Here is a 26,931-nt window from a genome sequence, read left to right on the forward strand (position 1 = left end):
TAAAAGAAAGACAGCAAAGGTGATCAGAAGATATGAAAGACCTCCAACTGGAAACAGATTAAATAGTTCAGTACTCTTCAGCTTGAACATGAGAATTCTGCTAGGGCCTGCAGGTATGATTGACATGGAGAAGGTATATGAGGGGGAGAAGCACTCTCTTTGCACACTGTTTCCTGTACTCCAGGTATTTATTGCCAGTTGCTGTTGGAAACAGGGTACTCAGGTAAATGAAGTTGTTTGCTAGTTCTTATGTTCTTTTATTTAGAATAGAATAGAATAGAATAGAATAGAATAGAATAGAATAGAATAGAATAGAATAGAATAGAATAGAATAGAATAGAATAGAATAGAATAGAATAGAATAGAATAGAATAGAATAGAATAGAATAGAATAGAATAGAATAGAATAGAATAGAATAGAATAGAATAGAATAGAATAGAATAGAATAGAATAGAATAGAATAGAATAGAATAGAATAGAATAGAATAGAATAGAATAGAATAGAATAGAATAGAATAGAATAGAATAGAATAGAATAGAATAGAATAGAATAGAATATGGGATGGGAGAAAGCTGTTACAACCAGCTATAACTCATACAGCTGTGCTGTGGATGTATCACTGATTTTTGCACAGTATTAAGGACAGCAGAAAAGGTCAGACCAGGGTTTCTGCTGAGGCATCAGTTATAATGAAGAGAAACAAGCTGAGGTTTAGCTTGTGGGCAGAATTTCCCAGAATACATTGGCAACTGGGCAGAATTAGTGCTTTGGCTTGATTCCCAAGCACACTGGCTCTCTGTTCCAGCATAGGAACAAACCTAAGCAGTGTTTTATAAGACAGGTCAAATTGCTCAGAATGTACCCGGTTCAAAAGTATCTGCTAGTCCATGACTGTGCCACATCTAAGGATTGTAGCATCTGTCCTAGACAGGAATACAGAGAATTGTGAACATGGTGATGCTTATTGAAAGTATTTCAGTTTTGTAAAGTTGTCTACTAACTACCAATAATTCAATTGTTTACAGCACTGTTGTAATTATTGGTATGCGCTATCTGTCATTGTCACTGATAACACTCAAGCAGTTAATGTGCCCTTTGTTAGGGAGTTTCATGAATAATTGGTTTTTTCACACTGATACTACTAATAAAAGCCAACAAACTTTGTGTGATTACCAGTGTTGTCAAAGCCTGTTCTCACTGAGTGTTTCTGGTATCTTATCTATAGTTGTTACCACCAATGATCATGAGGGACCTCAGTTCAGATGAGGATCCCAGTTACCACCAATGATCATAAGGGACCTCAGTTCAGATGAGGATCCCACTTTGCTACCCCAGTATCACAACAGTGCAAGGACTTACCTTACTGGGGCATCACCATTGCCAAGTAAGAGATGAGAAGTGGTAGGATGAGACAGGGTGTGCACAGCAAGGCTTTCATTGGTGTTGGTCTTGGATTTGGGGTAGATCTCTTTCCTCACAGCGCAAGAACACTGCAGAAGTGTCTCTGATGCTGGTGGATGTGGTTTGTTAAGCAGGGAGATTTGCTTCTGGGCACCTTAGGGTTAACTTGTGGCACTGCTTGAGGCTGGCAGCAGAGAAGCTGCAAGTGCCTGAGAAGCTAATCTACATGCTGGAAATTGTGTTCTGGAAACATTATCTCTACCCAAACTAATTTTCCTTGTTTCTGAGCTTGCTCAGAGGTACCACAGCATCTCTCCAAGGCACAACATTGTGCAGTTCTCTGATAGTACCTCCAGAGATCACATGGATGTGCTCTGTAAAACATGGGAAGGAACTAAAGGTCCTTGCCAACACACTTTAGAACTGACTATGTCTTAATTTATCCATGACAGAGTGTCTTACTCAGTAGGTGAGAATTTAGCTATGAGTATATTGAGTGGCAGCCAGCTTGGAGCATGAGTCTAATTTACTGTAACTCTTGCTACATTCTGTCTGATCATTATCATGCTGAACAAAATGTTTTTAAAGTGCTTTTATAGGGTTGAGTGACTTATTCAATAATTTATACCATTTTGGAGGGATTAAAGGATGAATTTAAGTCATCAAATGATGCCATTATGGCTCAATGACTACATTCTTTATCAGGAAAAAAAAATCAGTTGTAATTATGCTCAAAAAGACAGAGACCCTTTATTCAGCAGTTCCCCCAAGAACAATGATATCAAAGATGCTGATAGGTCTCTCAGCTGTAAAGAGGGCTGTCCTTCTTTGTTAGGAAGGAATATATCAGCTGCTGTCTGCTTATCTGTATATCCATTGTGCCATTTATGCCACAGATTTTCAGTATGTTGTGCCTTTAAACGTCTGCTCCTTGCAGAAGCCAGGGATCCTTCTGCATGCAGAGCTGTGCAAACTCTTGGGGAGCCCATGGCCCTACCTAAGTTGTTGGGAATTTTGCCCCTAATTTCAGCAGAGAACTTCTGTCAGAGCTCATGGAGCAAAGAAAAGGTGAAGTCCTTGTGGTGACTCTCTGGTGACCTTTACTTATACCAAATTGTAAGGTGTCTCTCTGACCCTTAGGACTTGTCTAATTTTTCTTCCCCCTTTCATTTGTTTTTATTTATCTAGGCTAATAGCTGCCCTTGATAGGGAATTGCTGGTATCTCATGAAGTCATGCTTTTCACCAGTGGAGTGAGCACTGCAAGATTTCACTGAACGCAGTTTATGTCTAATGCTGGCAGACTAGCAGTGTAACCCAAAGCTTTCATTTTGCTCTTAAAGGTATCCAGTGAAGTCATGAGATCCTGCTCACTTGACCTCTGAGCTGGGTTTTCAGAACAGCTTTTAGCAGCTTAGGAAGACTCATTTCAGAGAGGAAAATCAGGCCATGTAGTGTGTGTGGACAAAGACTAGATAAGTCTGATTTGAGCAAGGGAGAATACATTAAATCATCCCTTGTAAAATGGCTGTGCATACAAGATGAGCATTAGTTGGAGTAATTCCCACAGAAGAGCTGAAGAGGTGCAGGCCAGAAGCAAACATGACTAACTGTGAAGGTGATTGGATTTGGAGTTCTCTGCACATCGCTCTCTATGTCCCACACTTCCTAAGCTGTCTTTATAACAGAGCCTGGTCCAAAGCCCAGTGGGATCTTTCCTATGCATTTGCATTTGGCTCCTATAGCTGTGCTTCAGATTTGATGCCCATGTAATTTCTTATTCAGATTTCTTACCATCAGATGAAAGTTGTCTCATTTCAATATATAGTCTCATGCCCAAGTTAGCCTTCCATGCTCCTCCAATCAGCAGAAGAACAGAGGCACCTCCAGAATCATTCCACCCAGTTCAGAGGCCAGACATGGCCAGGAATCCTCTAGAGGTAACAAATTGTCTTCATTCCATGAACTACCAGGAGAGCCCGAGTGACTGGATTAGATACCTAACTTTCTGATGCCATGAAATGAGCCTGTTTCTGGCTCCTAGATAGGACAATACAGTAACTCCTGTCCATTGCATGTCTACAAAAGCGAGGACTGGTGGGTCTGGCTATGAAGATAGCTGTCTGAATCACTCAGCACTCTCCTGAATTTAGATCCCGTAGTAGTTGCGACACCTAATTATCCATGTATAGTTGGTGGTCCAAATAGGAGTGCACAGCAGAGCAGCAGATGGGGGTTGCTGCTGTCAGATTAGATTGAGATTAAATAAAGCTTAATTAACACTTTATTTTTGTTAGATTCAACTCTGATTAGTCACACAAAAAATATTACAGAGAAGCAAGGCAGAAATCAGGAGGCACAATTAACATTATTAAAAAACAAGGAAGCATTTCTACAGAGCAAGACCTTGCTAGTAAGGGATTATTCACTGAATTTGACACCTCTTTGGTCCAGAGAACAAGATGAACTTGGAAAGAGCTCTTTATCATGCCAACCAGCTACTTCGCAAACCTGCCCTTTCTAGCCCAAGCAATCTAATTTACATGGTCATACAAATTTCAACACCCATTTGAGGTCCTTTATGTCATTGGTTAAAACTCCCATTATTTTCCATCACTTTTATATTTGTGATAACAAGAGGGACGTGGTATTTTAGGGATGTTTTATCAAGACTCCTAGTAACTTTAGTGCAATTTATGAAGACTTTTGGTGTCAAACCTTACAACTGTTACATCACAACTCCTAGCTATACAGTATCAAACATTTATCATGGTATTTCAAACATTCTGAACCCACAGTTTGACCCATTACAAGCCTTTTGCCCTTCTCCTAATTAACAAATGCATGTCAGAGTCTCCTGCCATTCTCTGAATCCACAGAGTCTCCAGCCTTGCAGGCTTCTTCTGCCTGTAAGATCTAAAAGCTCACCAGAAACTTTTGTGTGGTCCAGAGGGAGGGTACCTTGCGGGAGTAGCCTGCAAAGCAGCCTTTGGATAAAATTTATTTCTGTGCCAGATAGTACAAACCAGTGAGCCAAATAAATCCCATTTAAACCTTATTTCTAAGTTAAAGGAGACATATGCTGTCTATTGCCCAAAAATGAATCCAGCATTTTTAGGATAGGGAAAAGGATGTCACAGATCAAGATAATTTCACAGTAGAGCAAATATTCAGGTTTAGAATATCTAAAATCAAAAATAATCCAAGCTTGTAATAAATGAACACTTCTCTCTTGTCCTCTATTGTTGTCCAACTGCCAGGACTGTCAAGGGTTGACCTCTACTGGGAAGCCAAATCAAACCAAGCCAACTCTTTTTTTTTTAACCTCTGTGCTGTCTAACCAAGTGTTTACAGAATGTAGTACAACTTGTGTAGTTCATCTAGTTCAGCTGGTTTCTCCTTTTGCTTTCTCTCCTCGTAAGCACAGTTAAGTGGTCAGCTGGGTGTTTCTGCTTAACTGTTTTGTCTGAGCTGTCTGCTCCAAGGCATCTCAATGGGTATTACAGATGCCTATGAAGGCTCCTTACTGTGCTTATATCTCTTCAGCTCTGCCACCAGACAGTGAGAAGGATACAGTCTGTCCCCTAAAAAGCCTGATACCAATAAACTGAGTCTTTTCTTAGTTTATGTTTATTAAATTGTGGCTGTGACCAACCATGTGAAGATGGGGGCAGACCTTGAATCTCCCCAATTCCTCTTCAAAGGCATTGCCAGAAGAAAAAGCTGTGTCCCTCATGACAAACTCCACAGTTTGTGTGCCAGAGTACACAGCATAACAGGCTATCCATATGCCCCTAGTCCTTGCTCTGTGAGGTACTGATCTTTGCTACATCTCAAATGTGGGAAATACCATAGCAAAATATGAGGATGATTTGACACAGGCAATTCCGTTTGTGCTTTCCTGTGCTCAGAGAAAGAAAACAGGACTGCTACCCTGTCCACCTGTTCTTTTTCATTGTGAGTAGGTCTATTTAAAAACCGGGATGCAAGACAGGTTTTCACTGCTCTTGCACAAGAATAATGCAAAATGAGCAGGAGTCGTCCAAGAAGGTTTTTGTTGGCACCAACCTTCCCATTCTCCAGAGTTGCATGTTATCTGATAGCTGGCATACAGCAGGCTCTGGATAGTCTGTTATTCTTTCCCACGCTACAAGATTTGGGCAGTAAATAGCTTAAATAAACGCCAGAAGTATCATTCTTTTTTTACTTCCTCTGATTTAAGGAAGTCTTTCCTCAAATAATTCCTCCCGGGCATGCTGTCCAAGGCAGGACTGGTCCCTGGTGGATAAAGCTACTCTGAGCTCTGTAGCTGCCTCCATTTCAGCTTTCTAAAGATTGGAGAAGAACAGAAGAAATTACTTACTACATCCAAGTACTGTTGCACCTTTCTTTGAGCTCAGTGAGATGCCAGGTGCTCCTTGAAGGGCCTGTGCCATTTTACAGTGGTAGTGATCCTCTGTCACCTTTGAAAAATCATTTCTTTCCTGAAGCAGATAACACCATGCAGCAGTGCCATGCTCAGTAATGCTACCAGAGGAGCAGTGAGGCAGCAGATCAACTCCCATGATGGGGATCATGGCCAGGCAAAGAGCTAAACTCTGCAGGGCTGAAGGCAGAAGTGGGTGAGCTCTGTCTAACCCTGTTACCCCTCAGAGAAGAATCTTAAAATAATAGATTCATAAAATTCTTTGGGCTGGAAGGGACCTTTAAAGGTCACCTAGTCCAACACACCCTCAATGCGCAAGGGCACCTTCCATTCGAACAGGTTGCTCAGAGCCGTGTCCAACCTGACCTTGAATGTTTCCAGGGCTGGGGCATCCCCAGCTTCCCTAGGAAACCTGTTCCAGTGTTTTGCCACTCTCATCACAAAAAATGATGTCCTTATATTTAGTCTGAATCTACACTCTTTTAGTTTAAAGCTAAAATATGGGAATAGAAATTGCCAGTGAAGATTTAGGCAAAAGATTGTTGAGTATCTCCTCATCCATTCTTACCAGTTTGCTGGTCATGTTCATTGGAGTAGGGGTACTCTTTCCTTGACCTTCCTTTTCTGGCTGACATACCTGTACAAGCCCTTCTTGTTATTTTTTGCATCTTTTGCCAAGTTCAGCTTCAACCACAAGTTTGCCTTTCTGACCTCATCCTACACAGCTGGAAAGCGTTCCTATACTTTTCCTGGGATACCTGTCCCTGCTTCCACTGCCTGTGCATTTTTTTTCTTGCCCTTTAATTTGGCCAGCAGGTCCCAACTCATCCGTGCTGGTCTTTTGCCTTCCCTTCCCGATTTCTTACACCTGCAGATTGAGAGCTCTTGCACTCTATGGAAAGCATCCTTAAAGATCTCCCCACTCTATTCTGCTCCCTTGTCCCTGAGGGCAGTTTCTCGGGGGGCCCTATTGACTAACTCCTTGAATGCTTTCCTAAAATTCAGGGTTCTTACTTTAGTCTTTGCTTGAGCCAGAGTAGAAGTATTCAGAGCTGCTGGGATACCCTAGAAAACCACATGCTTCCTACATCTTGAGATCATAATGAAAAATGAGGCAAATCCCAGAAGCACTTTTTAGGAAATCTGGTGTTTTCACATTTTAATGAAACTGCTGTTGGTACAGACAGATGAGGGATAGGTAGATTTGTCAAACCCTCAGGCTGCTGCAGCCACTGGCACCATTTTATCACACTTACCAAGAGCGAGAAAGGGGATGGCAGGAGTCTCAGGTTTATGTCAATTCCTGCAGATTAACACCCGTTAAATTAAGTTGTTTTATAACAAAGACAGTGATTGTTATAAAGGAAGAAGCAAGAAGAAGGAAGACCACAGCTGATGTTGTGTGACAGGGACTCATTTAAAACCAAGTAGATGGGCAGTCATATTTGCTCCATTGAACCCTGTGTTGTGCACTTGCACCCGTGCTGTGGTCTATTTCAGTGGGAAATGATTTGCTGTCCCCCCCACACCTTCTGTGCCCAGTGACACTTAGCCACCAGCCCCAGATGTTCATTTTTAGTAGCACCAGTCATTGTCCTGGGAGGAGTAACTGGGAGGAAAGAGATCTGGTCCCACCTGAGGCACATCGCATTGCAACTTCAACCAGCACATGGTTGACCAGCAGATCAGACCCATTCTACGCACATTGCTTTTCCTATTGCAACTTCAACCAGACCCATTCTACGCACATTGCTTTTCAGTATTGGGCATTGTTCTCCATCAGAGTTCAGAGCTGTTGGCTTAGAAAGTGGATCCCAGGAGGCTCTGGTTTAAGGATGCTCATGTTCTTGCTGTGTATTCTCAGCAGGAGAGCTTTGATCTTAATGTATGTCTCTGACAGTCATGTCACCCATGTTGTGCCCATTTGAATTCAAGTGTTTGGCTCCAGTGATGTTATTGTTATTGTTCTTTGTGTTTTATTTTTTTCTCTTTCTTCATTAAATATTTTGTTCAGGTTGCCTGCTTCCTCATGCCTTCCTGCAGAAAACTGACATTTATGGTGTTTGCTTTGCTTTGTTTTATTGCTTGAGGAAAATTTTCACATTATGTCATAATCTTTTTTCTTTTTTTTTTTGCTTGTCATTTAGAAGTGACACAAATGTGTTTCATCACAGTATGCTAAGGGATCTGTTAGAATGTAATAGTTTTGCAAATACTGCATCCATGTGTACCTGATCTTACAGTGACAACCCTGGGCAAGTTCAGGTCTGGAAGATGGCTGCATTCACGCAGCGTCCTCCTGAGCTTCATGTCCCTCAGCTCAATGTTCCTCAGCAAGGTTTATGTTTGAGAACAAGTAGTGGCCTTTGAGAATAAATTTCCCACGCAAACTTAGTTCACTTGGTTCATTTGGCTCCACGCAATCCTAGAAGCCCAGGTCTCCACAAGCTTGTGCACACACTCCCCTGTATGGTGCCCATATACCCTTGGGTTAGTAGGACTGTCAGTGTTGCTGCAGGTGGGGAAATACGAGGATGAGAGTATGACATACCAAAAAAGACATGTTATATGTAAGCCTTCGGTGTCTTTTTTAGCACTGCTATAAATATAAACATGTATGTATGAGAGTGTCACCTAATACTGAATTACCCAATGCTTCCTCTTACAAGACCCTAGTTATGATTGCTTATAGTTTTTTTAAGTGGGATGAAATTTTCTGCACTAACCTCAGGCTAACTAATTTTTGGGAAAGATAATAAACATATTGGCAACGAGACAAGAACATTTAGATGAATGAGGTATACATATACACAGATAATATATGCCTGTGCTAAAGATACAAACAGATAATCCTAAGTGTCTAATTCAATCAGTTTAGGAAGTTTTCATTGCCTCAGCTAGAAATTACCACGCCTTAGTGGAAGCACAGAGCCTGTGTACCAGGGCACGTACTTTGTCTTGTAATCCTAGGCAAAACAGGTCCACTCACACCAGCTCTTGTTCTAGCTAGAGGAGTGGCAGTTTCTTAAATCTCTCTAATTCGGTTTCTTGCAATTGTGTGATGATAAACTAAAGGGCTTGGCTTGTTGAAATGTGGATATTGCATATTACAGCCATTGCAAATGATAATGCTGAAGTAGAAGGAATATTATGTGTCTGGTCATGTCAAAAGACAAGGATAGGAGACTTCACCATTCATGCCTATTGGCATACTTATTTCAATTTAAGTTAGAGCTCGTGAGGAATTTTAAAAAAGAGTTTTATACAGAGTGCAGGATAGACTTTGACCAAATACATTAGTGAAGGCTCTTTGCTGGTGTCTCTCTGAACCAGGTATCTTGTCCAGGAGGTGTAAGATGAGGTCACTCCAAGCCAAGAGTGCCACTGTGCCCCTGTGGCTGGATGGAGACCTGGGAGGAAATTCTAGCCCCATTGAAGTAATCTGGAATTTTGTGATTGACTTCAATTGAGCCCACATTCCTCTTCTGATGCAGACATTTCACAATAACCTCCTCTGTTGAACTTTCAACACGTGCACGTTATTTTCATTACAAATAAACAAAATCTTCCTAAAATGGAGACCTTCATATGTACATTATGCCAGAAGATGACATTAAAAGTTCATCATGATGCACGTGGTAAAGTACTAATAATCCTTCCTTGAAGTCTCTGGGAAAAAATTCTGACATGAACAAATCTCCTCTAGGTCATTTTGCCTGAATATACAGCAATCAGATGTACAGCTGAGGGTTTATTATTTTTGCAGAATGCACATGCATTCCGAATTTGCCGTGCTCAGAAATGGAGACAAGACGTTCATCTGTGCTCTTGGCTTTGGGAAAAGACATCTCTGTGTGTCCAGACATGGGCCCTGGTATAGTGCAGACAGGAAATCTACCAGACTGCCTCGGCAGGAGGCTGCCTCCAACACGTGCAGCAAGGAACAAGAAATGTCTTAATGATTAATCACTGTCAACCTTTGTTCTCGTTAAAGACTTGATTGTCGGACAAGGCTGGTAATGAGGCACTGTTCCTGGGTCTGTTGCTATGTGATTGTGCAAGTGCTGAATATTGGACCCTGCAAGATGCAGCTCCCTCTTTGCCCAAGTTTAAGGAGCTGGGGCTGGAAACATTGTAGTAAGAGTGCCTGGTAGCAGCTATGGGGCTGTGCAGCTTTCCAGCAAAGGATCATGGCAGGGCTGCAAATGAACCACTAATGGCTGGAATCAGTTCACAAGGATCTCAGGAGTGAGCAGCTTCCTTGCTGCTGAAAAAGTGAAGTGCTATAAAAGGTTTCTATTAAGAAGTGCACAAATATGTATCTGTCAAGGTCTTTTCCTTGTGCTTTCTCACCGATAGTGAGAAAGCACAAGCTCCTTTGAGGGGTTTGCTCACCTATTTTAACCTGTGAGATTGTGCAGTGTCCTTTTTTACTATTTTTATGTAGAAACTTTTGCCACACTGAGTAGCAGGAAATGTACCTATTTCTGAAAATAGTTATGGAGTGCAACCTAAATTTCACTATGTCCAAAAAAAATGGCTTTTAAAAAAAAAGCCTGGTCTCTCTGGCTCTTCCAGCGAGAACTGCAGCAGTTGGGTGTGCTGAAATACTTATCCCTCTGCATGCTGAGTATCTGCTGCATCACTTGATGTCCAAACTTATCACTCCAATGGGTGACTAACGCCATGAGGATGCAGAAATCAGGTGTGTACTCCCTAGTGTCATGATCATTTCCAGCTTCAGTGTCTGAGGGATTAGTCCATATTTCCTCTTTGAGCTTCGCCACTCCGTTTGTTGAAGGAGTGACACAGCATTTGCTTCTTTTCCCCTGTTGGATGAAGGCACAAGTATTTCTGGCAGACATCCTGGGCTTATGAAATTGCAATGCTAGTGTCTGTGATTCCTTGTGTATGTGCTTTGGAAACATGGTTGGGCCTGAAATTTTTGTCCTGAGAGCTCAGATGTTCTCAAGAGAAAAATACAGAAGATAGTCCCATGTGGCTGAGCCAACTTCTTATAAACACTCCACAAAACTACTGAAAGTAAATATTTTGCAGTCTTCACCCAGCTGTATCTCTAGATGTTAGACATAGCAAACCAGATTTTGGGATCTTGCAATATTCAGATTTTTCAAATGCTTTTTATACATATGAAAGTGATCTTCCTGGAATGCATAAAAATACTCTGTGACAGGGTACTAGGAGAAATTCAACCTATAATGCTATCTTCTGCATGGTTAATTTGGGAGGCTTTTAGGTCATTCTATACAACACCCTTAGAAAGTGATCCACTAGTGCTTGGCAAATCAAGGGGTGTTCACACTCACTTTTCCAGGCATCTTACTCAAGTGGAACTAGAAGCATCTAAAATAAGGAGTGTAAGAGAATGCTCCTATCGTCTAATCTGGGTTCCTAACTTAGTTATCTAAATTCAGCATCTGGAGCCTAATTATATAGCCCCATCCCTCTGTACAGTGAAGGGAGAGCTCCAGAGGCAGTTTAGAGAGAATCTGATCTAAATTTTTTTGTTAGAGACCTAAACTTAGAGGAGACTCACTTTTATGTTGCATACTCCAGATATGTAAAAATGTTGCATGAGCTTGAGTTGCTCAGGAAGATGCTGTTTTCCACCCCTATTGGGCTGAACAATCAATAAGGCAAGGCAGACTTGGGCTGGCCATGTTTCTCGCCAGGCTGTGTTATTTCCTGATATGTAGATCAGATCCTCAGCTGTTGCAGAGCCTCTAGCAGTATACACTGACACAGAAAGCAGCCTTCTGCACTCCAGGCAAGAGTGGGAGTTATTCCTAATAATATGAAAACTCCAGCTTTTTCACTAGACCTAAGTGTTCTTACTCAGCAGGCACTCTGCCATTGCCCTGCTGGAGTTTTGTTTCCTTGTCTGATGCAAGGACACAAGCAGGCAGTGCTTGGAGTTCAGATGTCCATGAAAACCCCAGAATTTAGCAGAAAGGGTGTTTCTGCTTGCATTAGATGCAGCAAAAAAGACGTGGCTCAGGAGGGACTGGCGGGTGCTAAGACCAGCTGTTCAGCAGAGCACCCAGTGCTTGGCTTCCTAAAGTTGCATGAGTCAGATCAGCTTTCTCAACAAACCTGGTACTGCCCTGTGCTTGGCCCCAGCAACTGCTGGAGAACCTCAATTTCTGGCTATGGAAAGGAGCATGCCAGCTGAGGCTGTAGAAGTTCACACTGGGTGGTCACAGGGGTCTGGGCTTTGCCACTAGCCTTGCACAACCCTGAAACAGTGCGGGACTTGGTTAAGCCATTCCTCCTCCTCCTCCTCTTCCTCTTCCTGCTCCTCCTCCTCCTCCAAGTGCTCAGTGTCCAGGGTGGTTTGCAGTCAAAGCATAGTGCCCTTGAGAAGCTCACAGGCTCAGGACAGCCACTGGTCCCTGAAGAGATCCACAGAGGTGCCTTGATCTCCACTATCCTCACTCTAAGTAGCCCAAGATGCCAATTAACACAACTGATTCAAACTGCTTATGAGTGGAGACATTATGCATAAATTTGGTCACCAGACGAACACGACTTTCCACATCTCTTCCCCTGGAAACAGCTTTTGGTAAGGCAGGCATCTGTCACTGAGCAGGCTTCCATAAACAGATGTGAAGCCTTTTCCTTTCTTCTTTTAATTCTTTGTTTCTTTAAGCCAGAACTAATGCAAAAGAAGAGTGAAAGTTGGAGCTGTCACTCCAGGCCTGATACTGGGCACAGAGGCAGAGGGGAGAGGAGAGGAGAGGATTAGGGAAGGGAGGGGAAGGGAAAGGAAGGGAAATTTATTGCTAATTTAAACATAATTTCAGCATAATGTTCTTTATTATACTTATGAGAAAAACCCCAGTAGTGCTACTAGCTCTGAGGAGCTCTCACTGACTCTGCCTCTCTTTCTACGTCTCATAGGTTTTATATCTCACTGTAATATCAGAGAACGTGGTGCAATGCACCTGCTTTGTACCTAGAGCATTGCTGTGCTGGAGTTTCAACACCAGCAGAGCAGATGGGGTTTTGTGGTGCTTGGTGAACACTAACTCAGCCCTCAGCTACTGCCCCTGCCCCAGCTGGCACCAGGCACAGCCCTGTAGGGCTGCAGCTCACTGCAGGGCTGGAGGGATGTGGCATGCATGAGCAGTGCCTGCAAGTGGGACAGGAACTGGGAGCAAACCCAGATGGACATTGGTACCTGTCAAAGGTGTGATGCTTCCAGCCTGTCCCTGACACCTGATTGGCTGCAGGGATGTGCTCCCAGGCATGTAGGAGCCTTGAAGGCAAAGTGGAAAGAAGGTTACCTTCCTTGTGCAGGTAAACAACATGGTGTCACCATACAGGCAAGCACCTGGGTCTCCCCATCTGGAGGGATGCTGGACTGCCCCTGCAACATGCTGGCCAGAGATGTCCATGGGTGAGGGGACAGGCACATCCCATTCTGGACTTTTTTGGCCAGCGGTTTCTAAAGTTAAAGTGCATAAACCACAGTATGGGAACCCGAGAATAAAGTTCAAATGGTTTCTAAAGGTAAAGTGCATAAACCACGGTATGGGAACCCGAGAATAAAGTTCAAAAGGCCACTGGCAGCTTTAGATGTGTGGAGTCACAGTAAAGCTGCTGCAGTAAGCCATATTTAGAGCAGGATAAAACAGTTCAATGAAAGCAGGGAAACTCCAACCCCAATCTGCCCTTCCTCAGCAGGGATATCAGAAGATGTGCCTTGTCCAAGTGCAGGGGCAGAGTGGTGTAGCCCTTCTGCCATCTGACTTGCAGTGATGCAAGTACGGGGTGAGAGCAAGGCTCAATAGTGCTGGTTCATGAAGGGTCAAACTGCTGCACAGCTAATCCCCTGATTTATTAGGAAACAGTTCTTCCTTCTTCCACCGTAACGCAGCCAATGGAAGATCAGCAGGCAGGGAGAAATAACACATCGTAGATTCATAGGCTCACACTGACATTTCATGAACAGCAGAGAAAGGACCAAATGCAAAAAACCCCTCAAACTGGCTCCAAGTTGATGATTTACACTGTTTTCTCAGGGTCTGTTTGCCAAGCAGCTGGTGTTTTGTGCCAATGGCTATTACAGAAGAGCTTTCTTTGATAGGTACTGTGAATGGACACTACACAGTTTATCTTAAAACAAAATCCCTCCCCACTGCTTATATGGGCTGGTAGGGGAAGAGGGAAAGAAAAAGTTGGGCTTTGTTGTTTTTTCAACACAGGACTATGAAAGCACATTCGGGGGACCCTGCACTATCTGTGCAAAAACGCAACAGATGAATTCTATTAATGGATGGAACATGTGGCTGGGTTCAAGCTAGAGTTGTCATTTGAATATAGAAGTCAAAGCCAATTTATTGTAACATATTTTTCTTTTCAAAATATTTTAAGAAAGACAAAAAAGTTTGCGCAACAACTTGGCAAGCAGGTCTGTTGAGAGGAGGTATTTTCTATCTTGCAGCTAACATAAGGGCTGAAAAATGTGGCAGTGCCGAGCAATCCTGGATTCCTTCTGGAACTGAAAGAAAGTGTGCAGGATATAATTGTGTAAGAGCCCAATAAATTTGAAGGGTGGGTTTCTAACACTGCCTTGGGGGCTGCAGGTGGCTCCAGAAGAAAGTCATGGGTTTTATTTCAGTAACAGTTTTCAAATACTTTATCTAACTAGCTACATGCTCATGTGGCCCCATCTAAAAGCCACAGAATTATTTTAAAATAGAAATACCCATAACAATCGTTGTCTTTCTTTCATGCCAGATGGTAGAAAGATAAGTGGGATTAGTCAGTAGCGAGTGTGTGTGTGTGTTATTTGGAGGGAAGGGAGTGGTAGGGGGAAGGGGATGCAAAAGCTAAGGCACAGAAATGAACTTTCCCAGAGTTTGCAAAGTGATGAACTGCTCCGTGGTCTTCAGGGCATGGGTAGGCTATGTCTGACCAGTCCTTGTTTCACTGTTGGCCAGTCCATATTTCCCTGGATGCCTTGTGGGGCAATGGCCATGGAGCAGAGCTTTACTAGGTAGTAGACCAGATCCTGGTTCTACACCTCAGTATTGAGAGAACCACTGTGTTACAGGGAGCATCAGACTCCAGCTGTGGATTCCTGTGTTGGAAGGCAAAAATGCTGCTGTATATTAGGTTGCAAAGGTTTATGTGGTTGGGTTCCTGTGCGGAATTGCAGCCAAGTGGGGACATAGAACTGATGTTTCTAATGACTGGTGTAACCTCTCCAGTGTATCCCATTTTCTTTGTAGCTGGGTGGCTAAGGAATGCCTGAGTATCGAGTGATCCAACACAGGCTGAGTATTTTTGTGTGTGCACTGAAAAAGCTATTTCCTACATTTGGTAAATGCCCAAGTACTTGATGTAGTTGTTGGACTTGATGATCTTTGAGGTCTCTTCCAACCTGGTTGATTCTATAAGTACCAAAAACTGGTGGCAGAAAACATATTGCTGCCAAGGGAAACGATGGCTAAGAGAAAAGAGCAGCATATTGTTCCATGTTCATTCTCATCTTGTGTGAGCATGGTTTGAGTCCTCAGGTACCTTCCTCACTGCCTTCTGAGATGACGTTTTGCTATCCCTTCCTCATGAAGCTGCATACAGGGAAGAGGAAGTGAATCTAAATCCTTTGCAAAGATCAGGAAGACCCTAAAGCACTCTTCAAGGTCCTGCCCAGTTACAAATTTGTTTTACCAAGCAAGTTGATACACTCTAAGCCTATTTAATCCTGTCACTAATGGGAGTCAATTAGCAATCTCTCAGGGATTGCTCTTGCCAGGGAGATGATGGGTCAAATGAAAGCAGTACCCTTCATCCCACTGTGAAGTAACAACTTGTCACCTCTGTATTTTCTAAGAATAGATGCTACTTCTAGCAATAAGTCTGTAACTTCTTCCTGCTGCTCACCAGATGGTAGGAACCAGCAGACACTGAATTTGTTCCCTTGTGGTCAAACAAACTGCTGTACGGTCTGATGTTTCCTGATCCCCAGGACGGCTCCACTACTTCTGTTAAATGTTTCCCAAGCTCCTGGTAGAATATTGAGGCTTTCCACTGCAACCACCTGGCACATTTTCAGAGTCTTCCCTGAGCAATGAAGCTACTCAAACACCTTCTTACTTTGTCAAAGCCTTTATATTGGTCACTTGTCCTGGGAGTCTGTGGGTTGTGTCCTGAACTTGAGCTAATTACATAAAAAGGATTATTTCCTTTTCTCAATGCTTGTTATTATTTTCATCCTTCACGAGACATTTCTTCTGTTTCAGGATCAACACTCTGTGGTAGGCCAGGGAGCTGGCCCCACTCCAAGCTCCAGTTCTTGCTCAAATCCAAACACTGGAAGTGGTTACATGAACTCATCCCAGCAATCAATGTTGAATCAGCAGCTGATGGAAAAGAAACAGGCTCTGCAACGGCAAATGATGGAGCAAAAACAACTCCTTCTACAGCAGCAGATGTTGGCAGAAGCCGTAAGTTTTCTAATTCCTTATTTTGCATGGAAAAGATTGTCACAAAAACAATAGAAAACTAAGACAAGGGGAAGAAAGCCCCCAAAACTTCAAGGTCATTTTGTCAATGCCTAGACCTTCAAGAGTGTGCCTCATATTTTTCAGCACTTTGCTAAGCCCTTTTTAAACCTTCTTCAGTCTATATGAAACAACTCAAGTATCCAAGCTATGGTGATTATGTTACAAGAACAGTCCAAGCATATGCTAGGTTTGAGGCCTATGAATATTCTCAGTGATTTTCTTTGCAAGATAAGCCAAGGTGCACTGCTGTGCTACTTTGACCTCGGCAGAAAGTTGACTTCCAGGCTCTGCACCCCAGGCAGTGTAGTGCAAAGTGCTGGTGAGTAAACAAAGATGAGGTACATAGATTTTAGGGTTCAGCACATGTTTTGTGTGCTCAGCTGGTATCATATGTGAGTCCTCCTTTCTGTTTGTCTTTTTGCAGTTTGCATTTTGCATTCATAGCCAGTTCTTCTCTCTGCTTCGGTATCTGAGAGACCCATTGGGAGTTTCTGGTCACTTTATGAGGCATGGGGGATAGCTGTGGCCTTGCTGGCAATGATAAGTGCTAGAACCCACTAGTTTACCTCCACTGAACTGCCATTGATATTGCATGAACTGTGTAAGCTGAAGGTGCTTCATGGCCCATCACCATGGCCAGTGCAGCAGGGGGCAGTCCTAGCTGCCTAGAGAAGTAACACATGCCCTTTGCATCCTTGTTTTCACCATTCCTTGGTAGTACTGCTTGCCAGAGCACAGAAAGAAGAACAGTCCTAGAAGAGGAGCTGGACTTTGCATGTCCTTGAGTCAGGCATCATGGGTGCCCTGCAGCAGTGAGGAAAGGGATGTAGGAAGGATGCCCGTGAAGGATGGAGGTGACACCACCACCTGCTTTGTTCTGCTTCTCCCAGGCCGCAATGGCAGCAGACCCCAAGCCTGTGGTTTATTTACCTCAAACTGCTTCTCTCAGCCTACAGAGCAAACCCATTCATGTTGGCCTAACATTTTAAATCCAAAACTTTATTTTCTCTGTAAAGATGCAGACTCAGACATACTGACACATTTAGTGAATGCCATTTGGTAATTAAAGAACAACACAGAAGTGGAAAAACATTCATGTTATTGTGGGGATGTTTTCAAAACAAAACATACTCAGTTTTTTATAGAGAATACATTTTTTTAGATAGATTTCCATTCCAAAAATACAATTAGAAAGCTTCAGTTTGAAATGAACAATTTCATTTGTCCAGACAAACTGTGGATGCCTCATCCCTGGAAGTGCTCAAGGTCAGGTTGGATAGGGTTCTGAGCAACGTGGTCTAGGGGAAGGTGGACCTGCCCAGGGTGAGGGGGTTGGAACTTGGTGATCTTTAAGGTCCCATCCAATGGACCTTTCTATGATTCTATAAGGGGACTTTTTAATTTATGCAGAAGAAAAATGCAGTTTTCTGTCAGAATTTTTAGGAGAACAAAAATTAATTGTTCAAATAGCTCATCTTATAAATAAATAAATAAATAAATAAAATAGAAATTTAAATCATGCTACAGAATGTGGGTTTTTTTATCAGCTTGTACCCTTGCTGCTCCCCAGCTGCATCCCAGCTGTCTGTTTGGGTTAGACATGAGTGTTTGTCCTGTCTCTGTGCTTTCAGAGAAAGCACACCCAGCTGCATAGACAGGGAGGGAGCCATGAGGAACATCAGGGTCCTCTATCTGATCAGCACGGTGAGTACATCAGAAGACAATTTGTACTGCCGTGCAGACATGGATAGTATTCTCAGAGGCTGAGAAGCTCTCAGCGGTTTTTAAGGAAAGTTGAACCAGACTCATAACACAATGCAACCAGCAAAAGGTTTCCATACAGACTTCAGTGGGTGATAGTACAGTTTCACAGGTGCCAATCCTGTGGACCAGACAAAGTGAAAGGAAGAAACACTTCAGCTTTTACGTACTGAGAAAAGAAAGAGGTGGGCAAAATACAGAGCTAGAAAAGCATAAAAGAAAGCAAATTAATGCATTTCTGCTCTGATTTTCTAGGAGAAAATAACTCCACAAGATCAGTTGAACAGACACTTGACACGACCACCACCAGATTACAAAGATCAAAGAAGGAACATGGTCAACATGCAACAAGCAAACCAATACCCTGGTAAGTGCCCATGGGCTCAATGAAACTGTTTCCTTCCTTCCAGTTGGAACACCATCCAGAAGAGCCACACCTGCACTGATGACCAGGGCCTGATATTCTAGATATCCGCTTACACCACCGTAGAGGTAGTAGGTGGTGGCTGCTGCTCTCCCATGCTGTTTACCTTACTGTCCTGCATCACTGAGAAGTGCTGATGTGTGATCTAGTGCTTCATCCAGGCTGATACTGCTTGTCTCAGACACAGAGACGGATGGGTTTGTACCCTTCCCATTAGCACTGCCTGGGGCAGATGTGCACCCAAATACTTGTTACAGAGGTGTCCCCTTGACTATGCAACCTCATTCCATCCAGATGCTTTTATCACGTACATAATGTATTTTGCTTCAGAGACTGTGGTCAAAACCATCCCTCCCTTCAAATGGCATATCATGTACAGTGTGAGGACCCTCATACTGATTTTTAAGTACCTCACATGGCACCATCATGGATGGTACTTTTGGTCTGTTTAATATGCTAGTCATGGCTTCAGTGCTGCTCAACAAGAGCAACAGATCAGTCAAACAGCAGAGTGAAAGCCCCTACTTTTTGTCAGAACTGCATGGGGCAGAAAGTGCCCAACATTTCAGGACTAGCTCTTGTGCCCTGACCTCGTTGGAGAGTTCATTTTTGGGGGCACGGGACCGCATGTTGGGCTTTTCATGCAGTTCACCTGGCAGGTTGGCTGGAGGCCACTCTGAGAGCAAAGGCAGAGTAAGGAAAAAATGCTGGGGAGACAGAGGAGGTCGGGGAAGTGTAGCAGATGAGATCAAAGAATGTTCTTTATACTGCAGTGTCTGTGCATGCAAGTATAAAAAGGATCCATTGCCTTCTAATATAACTTTGTATACAACACACTGTGAGAAAAAAATTATTTAGCTTTTTGTTTTTCTGTAACTGTTGGCTCAGCAGATTCAGCCAGAGTCTTTCCTTCCTATCTTCCTTTGTAGCAAAACATTTTCAGCTTCTATTACAATTTTAATGAGTTCTGAAGTGCAGCTCACTCACATGTCACCCCTCTGCCCAACCTACTGGCCATGGGACCACTAGCCCAGCTCTGCAGGGAAGGGCTAAGTTGGGCTGCTCAGGCAACATTCATGCACTCCTTTGCTTTATTAACAAGTGTTAGCAGTGATAGCTTGCAGGAGGCTGGAAACTGCTGTTGGAAACTGCTGCTTTCTAAAGGACCTGGGTGTTTATCCTCTCCAGTAAATTCACACAAGCATCCCTGATACCAGTGTAATAAGCCCATGGTGTGGACAATGCCATAGGGCAGAGAGCATCCAGCTTGCTAGCTTGATACCTCCTGGGATCCCAAAACAAATGCTTTGGCAACCCCAGCAGTTTATTGGCGAATCCTGTGATTTAGTGTGTTGTTTAAAGACTTGTTCCTGGAATCAAATGATTAACTGAGGCTCTTGGCTTTTACTTAAATACAGTCCATTTCTAGCCTGAGAGAGAAAATGGAAATGACTGAAGCCACATCTGTGAGAGGCTCCAGAATAAGTAGATCACCATTGTTATGTGGCGGCTCTTGTTGTTGTTAATCTGATGGACCCTTTGCCAGTCTTGTGGTATTTGGAGTCCCATCTCCTGGGTTTGAAACATGTGGGATTGGCAGAACTTGTCCATTCAAATCTCAAGTCCCCGCTGAGTGAGCCCCAGGAGGACAGCAGCTTTTCAGGCGAGCCTGGGAGAAAGGGCTGTGCCGGGAGCTTCCAGCAAAGCTACCAGATGGAGTGATTAGGAAACTCTTGCATAAGGGAGTAACAGCAGGGAATCTGTTCCATTTTGCTGGGAATAGCTTCGCTCAGGTCATGGAAGAAGACACAAAGAGCTAAATAAAACAACATAGTGGCTTGGAGAAGCTTGGTTAAGCATATTATTCCTCTATGCTTTTCCCCACAGTACCATGTCATGGTAAGAAATACCCAAGACAAGAGCAGGTGAATCAGGTAGGGAAGGCATTTCTTCAGATCACTGTAGCCTGGGGTGCCCAGCTGCTGCACACAGTGCTTCTGGGGAAGGCATTTCTTCCCATCTGGAAGAAATCAGAATGGAAAATATTTGTGTTAAAAATAAAAGCATAAAAATAGCAATACAAAGAAAGAGGAAGCTTCGCCTTTTACACAAGTACAACCCATGTTCCAACCCCTTGTGTTCTATAAGGAGTGTGGCATTTGCAGGAGCAGTGTGATGGTAGCCCTCAGGACTGATCAACAGGTGGCAGGGTCACCCCTGGAGAGGCTTCATCCCAGTGGCCAATGAAGTGACTCCACAAACTTTAGTTCAGCTGGAGGGGGAGAACCATCTCTCCCCAGATGGCTATTCCAGGTCTTTTGAAATGTCACTGATTTCTGTACCATTTCTCTTCTTTGATACCAGCATAAGGGAGCAAAGAATCAGGGCCCTCATCTCTATCACCCCTGCAACAAGATCACAGAAAGGCTTGGGTTGGAAGGAACTTTAAAGGTCACTAGTTCTAACCCCCTCACCCTGGGCTGGTAGACCCTAGTTCCAACCCCCTCACCCTGGGCTGGTAGACCTTCCATTAGACCATGTTGCTCAGAATCCCATCCAACCTGGCCTAAAACACTTCCAGGCATGGGGCATCCACAGCCTTTCCAGGCATCCTCTTCCATTGCCTTACCACCCTCAGAGTAAAGAATTTCTTCGTTATATCAATCTAAATCTACCCTCTGTCAGTTTAAAGCCATTACCCCTTGTTCTATCACTCCATAACCTTGTAAAAAGTCACTCTCCAGCTCTCGTGTAGCCCCGTACTGGTAGGGACTAGGTCACCCCAGAGCCTTCTCTTCTCCAGACTGAACAGCCTCAGCTCTCTCAGCCTGTCTTTTTAGATGCTACAGTACTTCCAAAAATGTATGACCCAGCAGCAAAGCCAAAGATGGAGCTAATCATGCACTTGCCTGCTGAGCACTGGTTGTGGGAATTGGATTGTCCCTGTACAGGTAAAACCAGGTGGACTCCCCATAGCATATCCTGTTCCAGGGACTGCCCAGCTCAGGGACTGAATTTAGGTGCTTAAGTTAGGACAAAGTAATTCTTAGGACAATTAGATTCTCTACAATGAAGTGTCTCTCACTTAGAGCCAGTTTGTGGAACAGGCTGCCTCCCAGGATAGGGGGAGCTTCTTAATTTAGGTATCTATGTTTATATTGATTTGGAACAAGCACTTTGATTGTGGAGTCACACTCAGTGTTAACAATGATTTGGGAAGAGTTTTTTAAGTACTTAAGGAAAAAAATATTCCTTTGCATCCATTACTAAATGGAAATAGCATATGTATAAAAATAATGCAGAAAAGGCAGAAATGTATGATAATTTTTCTTTGGTTCCAGTCTGAAGGAGCTGAGCATCATTATGGTGAAATTTCAACTGGAACAGTATATTAAACAGCTGTTCCTAAACATAGACTTTTAAAATATGTATGCACATGATTTGTCATCAAGAGTTTTAAAAGAGCTGGCTGAGAGATTCTCCAAATTCTCAATGTCACTTTTTATTTATTCTTGAAACTCCAAGGAAGACTGGTAATGCCATGACAAAAATTAAGAGTAAGTAGGTAATTGCAGCCCTAGCGACCTAATGCAGAGCTCAGCAAAACTACTGGGGAGCAGATACAGCCCGAATTATACAGAATTTAACAAGGGAATTTAATTAATGTCAAGCAACATGGGCTGATGTGAAAGAATCTTTTTAAACTTGCATGGTATTCCTTTCAACAAAACCACAGCTTTGGTTGATAAAGGTAATAGTTGTTCAGATAATGTCCTTTGAAGCATCAGACTTCTTAATGCCTTTTTTGGTTAATAAACTGGAGTGATGCAAAATTAACATAGCTCATAAGGAAATGGCTGATAGATCTCCAGATATCACTGTGAACAGGCTGTGTGATTGGAACTGAACGGACAAACACTGTCCGAGACGATGCTGAACAGGAAAAATAGAGCTTACATTACATGCATATTGGAGATGTGCAAAAGCTATTACCGTGACCAGCTGTGATGTACAGCTCTGAAATCAAACATCGAAAGCTGTCAAGTTCTGGAAAGAGCTTCGAAGGATGAAAGGACTGGAAAACATGCCACACACTGAGACTGAAGTATTTGGAGAATGCTGCAGGCAGGATCACAGCCTTGATGCACCTGTGTGGTAGGAAAGAATCGATGAACTAAAAAAATTAACCACACAGACCAATATACAGTAAGATTTGATGACAAAATTAGTCAAATTCAGTCTGGTTTTGCTGTATGTACAAAGGGTCAAACCAAGGCCATGTCCTATGTCCAACAATTGCTGTTAGTTGCTACCTATGAAATATCAAAGCTCCAGAGTTGTGTGTTCCATGCTGATGGGACAGGCTCAGGGAAATCCCAAAATGCAGTGGTACCTCAGTAGCAAGCCTGTTCAACAGTTTTTCTCACACTTTGAGAGCCATCCAAAGTGGTATGAGAATTGAGCTTGTACTGTGCCATGTGGCAAAGATTTCCTCATCTGACCTACGCATTGCGTGAAGAAACATCTCCTTTCATTTGCTGTGCTTCTTGTCCTACAAGAAGCTTGTACTGGAAGCAACAGCAGTGAAAGGAATTAAGCTGTGGAGCATCTTGTTGTGTGCAGAGGGGATTCTCTACAGTGCCATCTGCACTGGCTGTACTTAGAAAACAATTGGTTTTCTTCAACCAGTTTCTCAGGGATTAATTCTGAGTCTTGTACTGCATAAGCAATCAGCCTATATGGCATACATGACTTACTGTCACCTCAAAATAGAGACTACGTAGCTCCAAATATGCCACAGATGTGAACATGTGTCAAGGTTTGGAGGCTAAAGGCAAGAATATCCTCTCTTCTTGTGATTCATTAGCAGGTGTCAGGTACAGGAAAATCCTCCACTGGGCAGAATTACAGTGGTAGATTCATGTCAACTCATAAGCTGTAGTTTTCTGATGCACAAAATATTATGTTCATGTGCAGCAAACACTGTGGCTTCCTCATGGGCAAGTCAGCTGCTGCTGGGGCAAATGGCCATAGCCCAGTTGAGAAGAGTTTAGAAGGGGCATGTGGGTGACACTCACCAGGCACAACACCAAGCCATGTCCTCATGCCTGCTTGGCCACCATGTGGAAGGACAGTCAGGTGACAGACTGGGCTGAGCTGCTCTCCCAGCATATGGCTGCAAATGTGTGAGATGCAGTCTTGGCTCCTGCCGTCATCTGGGAATGGCATTACTGGAAAGGATTGATACCACTGCTGTAGGTGTCTAAGAAAGGTGGAAAAGGAGCCCGATGATGGTGTCTCTCCTTCCCATTGTCTCTAGAGGGAGCCAGGATGAGCCATGCCCTGTAAGGAAGCTCTTGATCTATGCTCACTTAGACAGGTTTTATCCTGTCTGAGGTGTCTAGTGCTTCTGTGAAAAAAAAGGCAGAAAAGTCTTCTCTCCTGCCCAGTGGTTTTGTCTGTCCTTCCCTGCTCCAATATTTCTCTTACAATGAGAACCAGTTTTGACTCTTCTGCTGTCCTCTGAAGAGATGCAAAGACCCATGGCTTCATGTAAGTCAAACCACCCTTCACATGATAGGCATCTTCAAGGCCTTGAGCAAGTTCATGCAAGTCCTCGTAAGAGAAAAGTATCTTCATCAAGAAATTCTGCTGATAGAAAACTGGATTTTTGACCTGTTAGTATTTGAATGACACCACACATTGATGCACTCATGCTTGTTATAACACTTTTGCTGTCTCCTTTCCAGGTGGTTCGCCAGCTGTGAGCATGAGCTCCAACAACATGTCCTTATCCAACCCAATTTCAACTCATAGCATCATGCCCCAGAGCTCCAGCCTCATGTCCACCCCTGCTGGAACCCGAATGCCTTCTGTTCCTGCTGCTCGGAGTATGGGCTGCTACGGGAACCTCCCTTGCAACCAACCAAGTGCATACAACGTGACTTCAGGAATGAACCAAATGCAGCCACACAGAAACCAAAATCAAGTTCTGCCCAGTCAGAATAACCCCATGGTGTCCCGACAGCAAACCATGACACAGGGAAGCAATGTGGCAGCTTTTGGGGCGGGGTCAGTGGTCAACTCTCAGCAAGTAAGGCCAAGTTTGAACCATGGAGCAACAAGTCTCCCCGCACAACGGCCGGCCAATGTGATGATCACGGCTACTGCCACTGCCCAGAACTGGGCCCCGCAAGAAGCTGCAGTGAAGCAGCAGGATGCACTGAAACCTGCAGGGATCCGTTTCCCGACCGGCACTCCATATCCTAACCAGTCTTTGCAGCGCAATGTAGGCAACCAGCATTTCCCTCAGCGTGCATTGGCACCTCCTAACCAGTTAACGACGGGAGTCCAGATGAGGCTCCCTCTAAACCAAATGCACCAGACTTTAAATGGACAATCTGCTGGCTCGCTACGAGGGCTCAGCATAAGGCCTAACCAGCTGAGAGGACAGACTGTGCCTACCTTGAATCAGCCAGGAACAAGTATGACTCCACCGTCATCTCTGCCATCAACCAGTTTCACATCCACCAACCAAAACTCTCGGGCTTACCAAGGAAGTGACCATGGTAATGACCTAGCATTTGATTTTCTGAACCAGCAAGGTGACAGTATAGGGCCTGCACTCAACAGTGACTCAGACTTCATAGATTCTTTACTGAAAACGGAACCTGGTAACGATGACTGGATGAAAGACATCAACCTTGATGAAATTCTAGGGAACCACTCATAAGTGACACTACCAAGAGGGAACCAGATGAAGAGGCAGCAAGGCCATTAGCTTTCTCTTTAGATGCCAACAACCTGCTTTATTAATTTACACTCCAGTAACTGTGCTGTCCTTTAAAATACCACACAGGGCAACTGCCCTGTTTGAAGAGTTGCTCATAGAACAAAACTGAAGTTTCTCCCAATGAAGTGATAACATAAGCGATATTCATGCCTGCCACAAAGGAGTGAGGATGCATAAGGGGTCTGTTCCCCACACCGGTACCCAGCACATTGCAAATCCATCAGTTCTTCTCAAAGGCGCTGCAGGAAAAAATGTGTTTATCTTCCCACACATGGAAGCACCAGAGAGTGGTATGTGTTGTAGAACATCATTTCCCTAAGTGCCCAAGTGGTCCAGAGCTTGTCAGTCATCATGGTCACAGCCCGTAACTGCCTTGGGACTGGTCAGCCCTGACAGCATCAAGCCCTGTGTAAATCTCATTGCATTACAAAAACAGTTTACTTCTGCACAGTACAAACTCACATTTGCCTTCCCAATGATTTTGTTTCAAACTATCTTTTGTAGCACATAACAGGGTAAGTGGTCTTATCCAAGGGAAGAAGGAAACAGATCATCCAGTGTGTTACTTGGTGTACTCTGGCACTTGTGTTCTCCCTTTCGTCAGTGCACTGTCTTGCCATCAGCACAGTCATCTTGGGCATTGAGGGAAACATGAGATGAACTACTAAGCTCAGGATCCTACTTTGCCCTATCCCAGGGACTCCAGTGACTTAATGGAGAACTTCAGTTAGAAGGGTGTTCATGATTTTGACCCTCCCTGACTACTTTTCCAGTCTAGCTTAGAGGAGAACAAATGTATAAAGTGGATCAGCAAAGCCACTGTCCTCATTTTCATTCTAGCCCACAGGGAGTGTCAGGTAGTTCACCGCAGTCCTCTTTTATTGAACAGGTTTATCCCAGAAGAAATGCCATCACCTCTGTCCAGGGAGAGGCTGCCATTTTGATTGCACAGCATTTTAGCTCCATCCTGTTTTCCCTTTCCTATATGAGGGGATTTGAAGGAGCTCCAGGACTCCAGAGCCTCTGTTGGACAGACTACGAGAGGTTGTGCCCCTGAAACTAGCATGCATATCAATTATAACTCACAGTAGGAGGCTCCAATCAGCCACATCTGTGCTTGTAGATGAAACAGTTTTGGGGATTATCTCTGGGCACTGGTCTCAATCATCTGTTCTGGGTTTGGGGATGGCCCAGCTAATATTGCCCTGAACAATTTCTGTGCATCACTAGGAAGATAACCTGGGGTATGGACCATTCCCATAGGCAGTTTGCAGCCACCTTGCCTTGAAGGCTAACAGAGCAGAGCAATAAGGATACAGGCTGTTCCACACCTGCCAAGGAATAATCTCAACCATGTTAAATTTTGGCTATAGACCTGGTCAGTAAGGCCATCAGAAGGAGATGATATGTCACTGTAAAGTTGCTCCACAGTGGTTAAGACAGGATGCATGGATGGGAACAGATCTTGCAATTCAAATGAAAATACTGTTCTTTAAAATGATCTGGTGTGACGTGTTTCACAGCCTCCTCTGGATTAGCTAAAACTAGATGTGGCAAAGGAATACAATGCCTACATTCTCAAGCCTTGGT

General features: G+C 43.6%; 1 protein-coding gene across 1 annotated transcript in view; it reads left to right on the top strand.

Moving 5' to 3' along the window:
* Positions 1–25,281, top strand: part of MAML2 (mastermind-like 2 (Drosophila)) — a gene marked incomplete at its 5' end in the record, with an annotated part of 62,830 nt that extends 37,549 nt beyond the window's left edge. Inside the window, 3 exons of the mRNA XM_009069701.1 lie at positions 16,100–16,303; positions 18,380–18,491; positions 24,299–25,281. Coding sequence (XP_009067949.1) covers positions 16,100–16,303; positions 18,380–18,491; positions 24,299–25,281 — 1,299 coding nt within the window. The remainder of the gene's footprint in view (positions 1–16,099; positions 16,304–18,379; positions 18,492–24,298) is intronic.
* Positions 25,282–26,931: the final 1,650 nt, after the last annotated feature.

The sequence above is a fragment of the Acanthisitta chloris genome, unplaced genomic scaffold (assembly GCF_000695815.1).
Source record: "Acanthisitta chloris isolate BGI_N310 unplaced genomic scaffold, ASM69581v1 scaffold27420, whole genome shotgun sequence".
NCBI lineage: Eukaryota > Metazoa > Chordata > Aves > Passeriformes > Acanthisittidae > Acanthisitta > Acanthisitta chloris.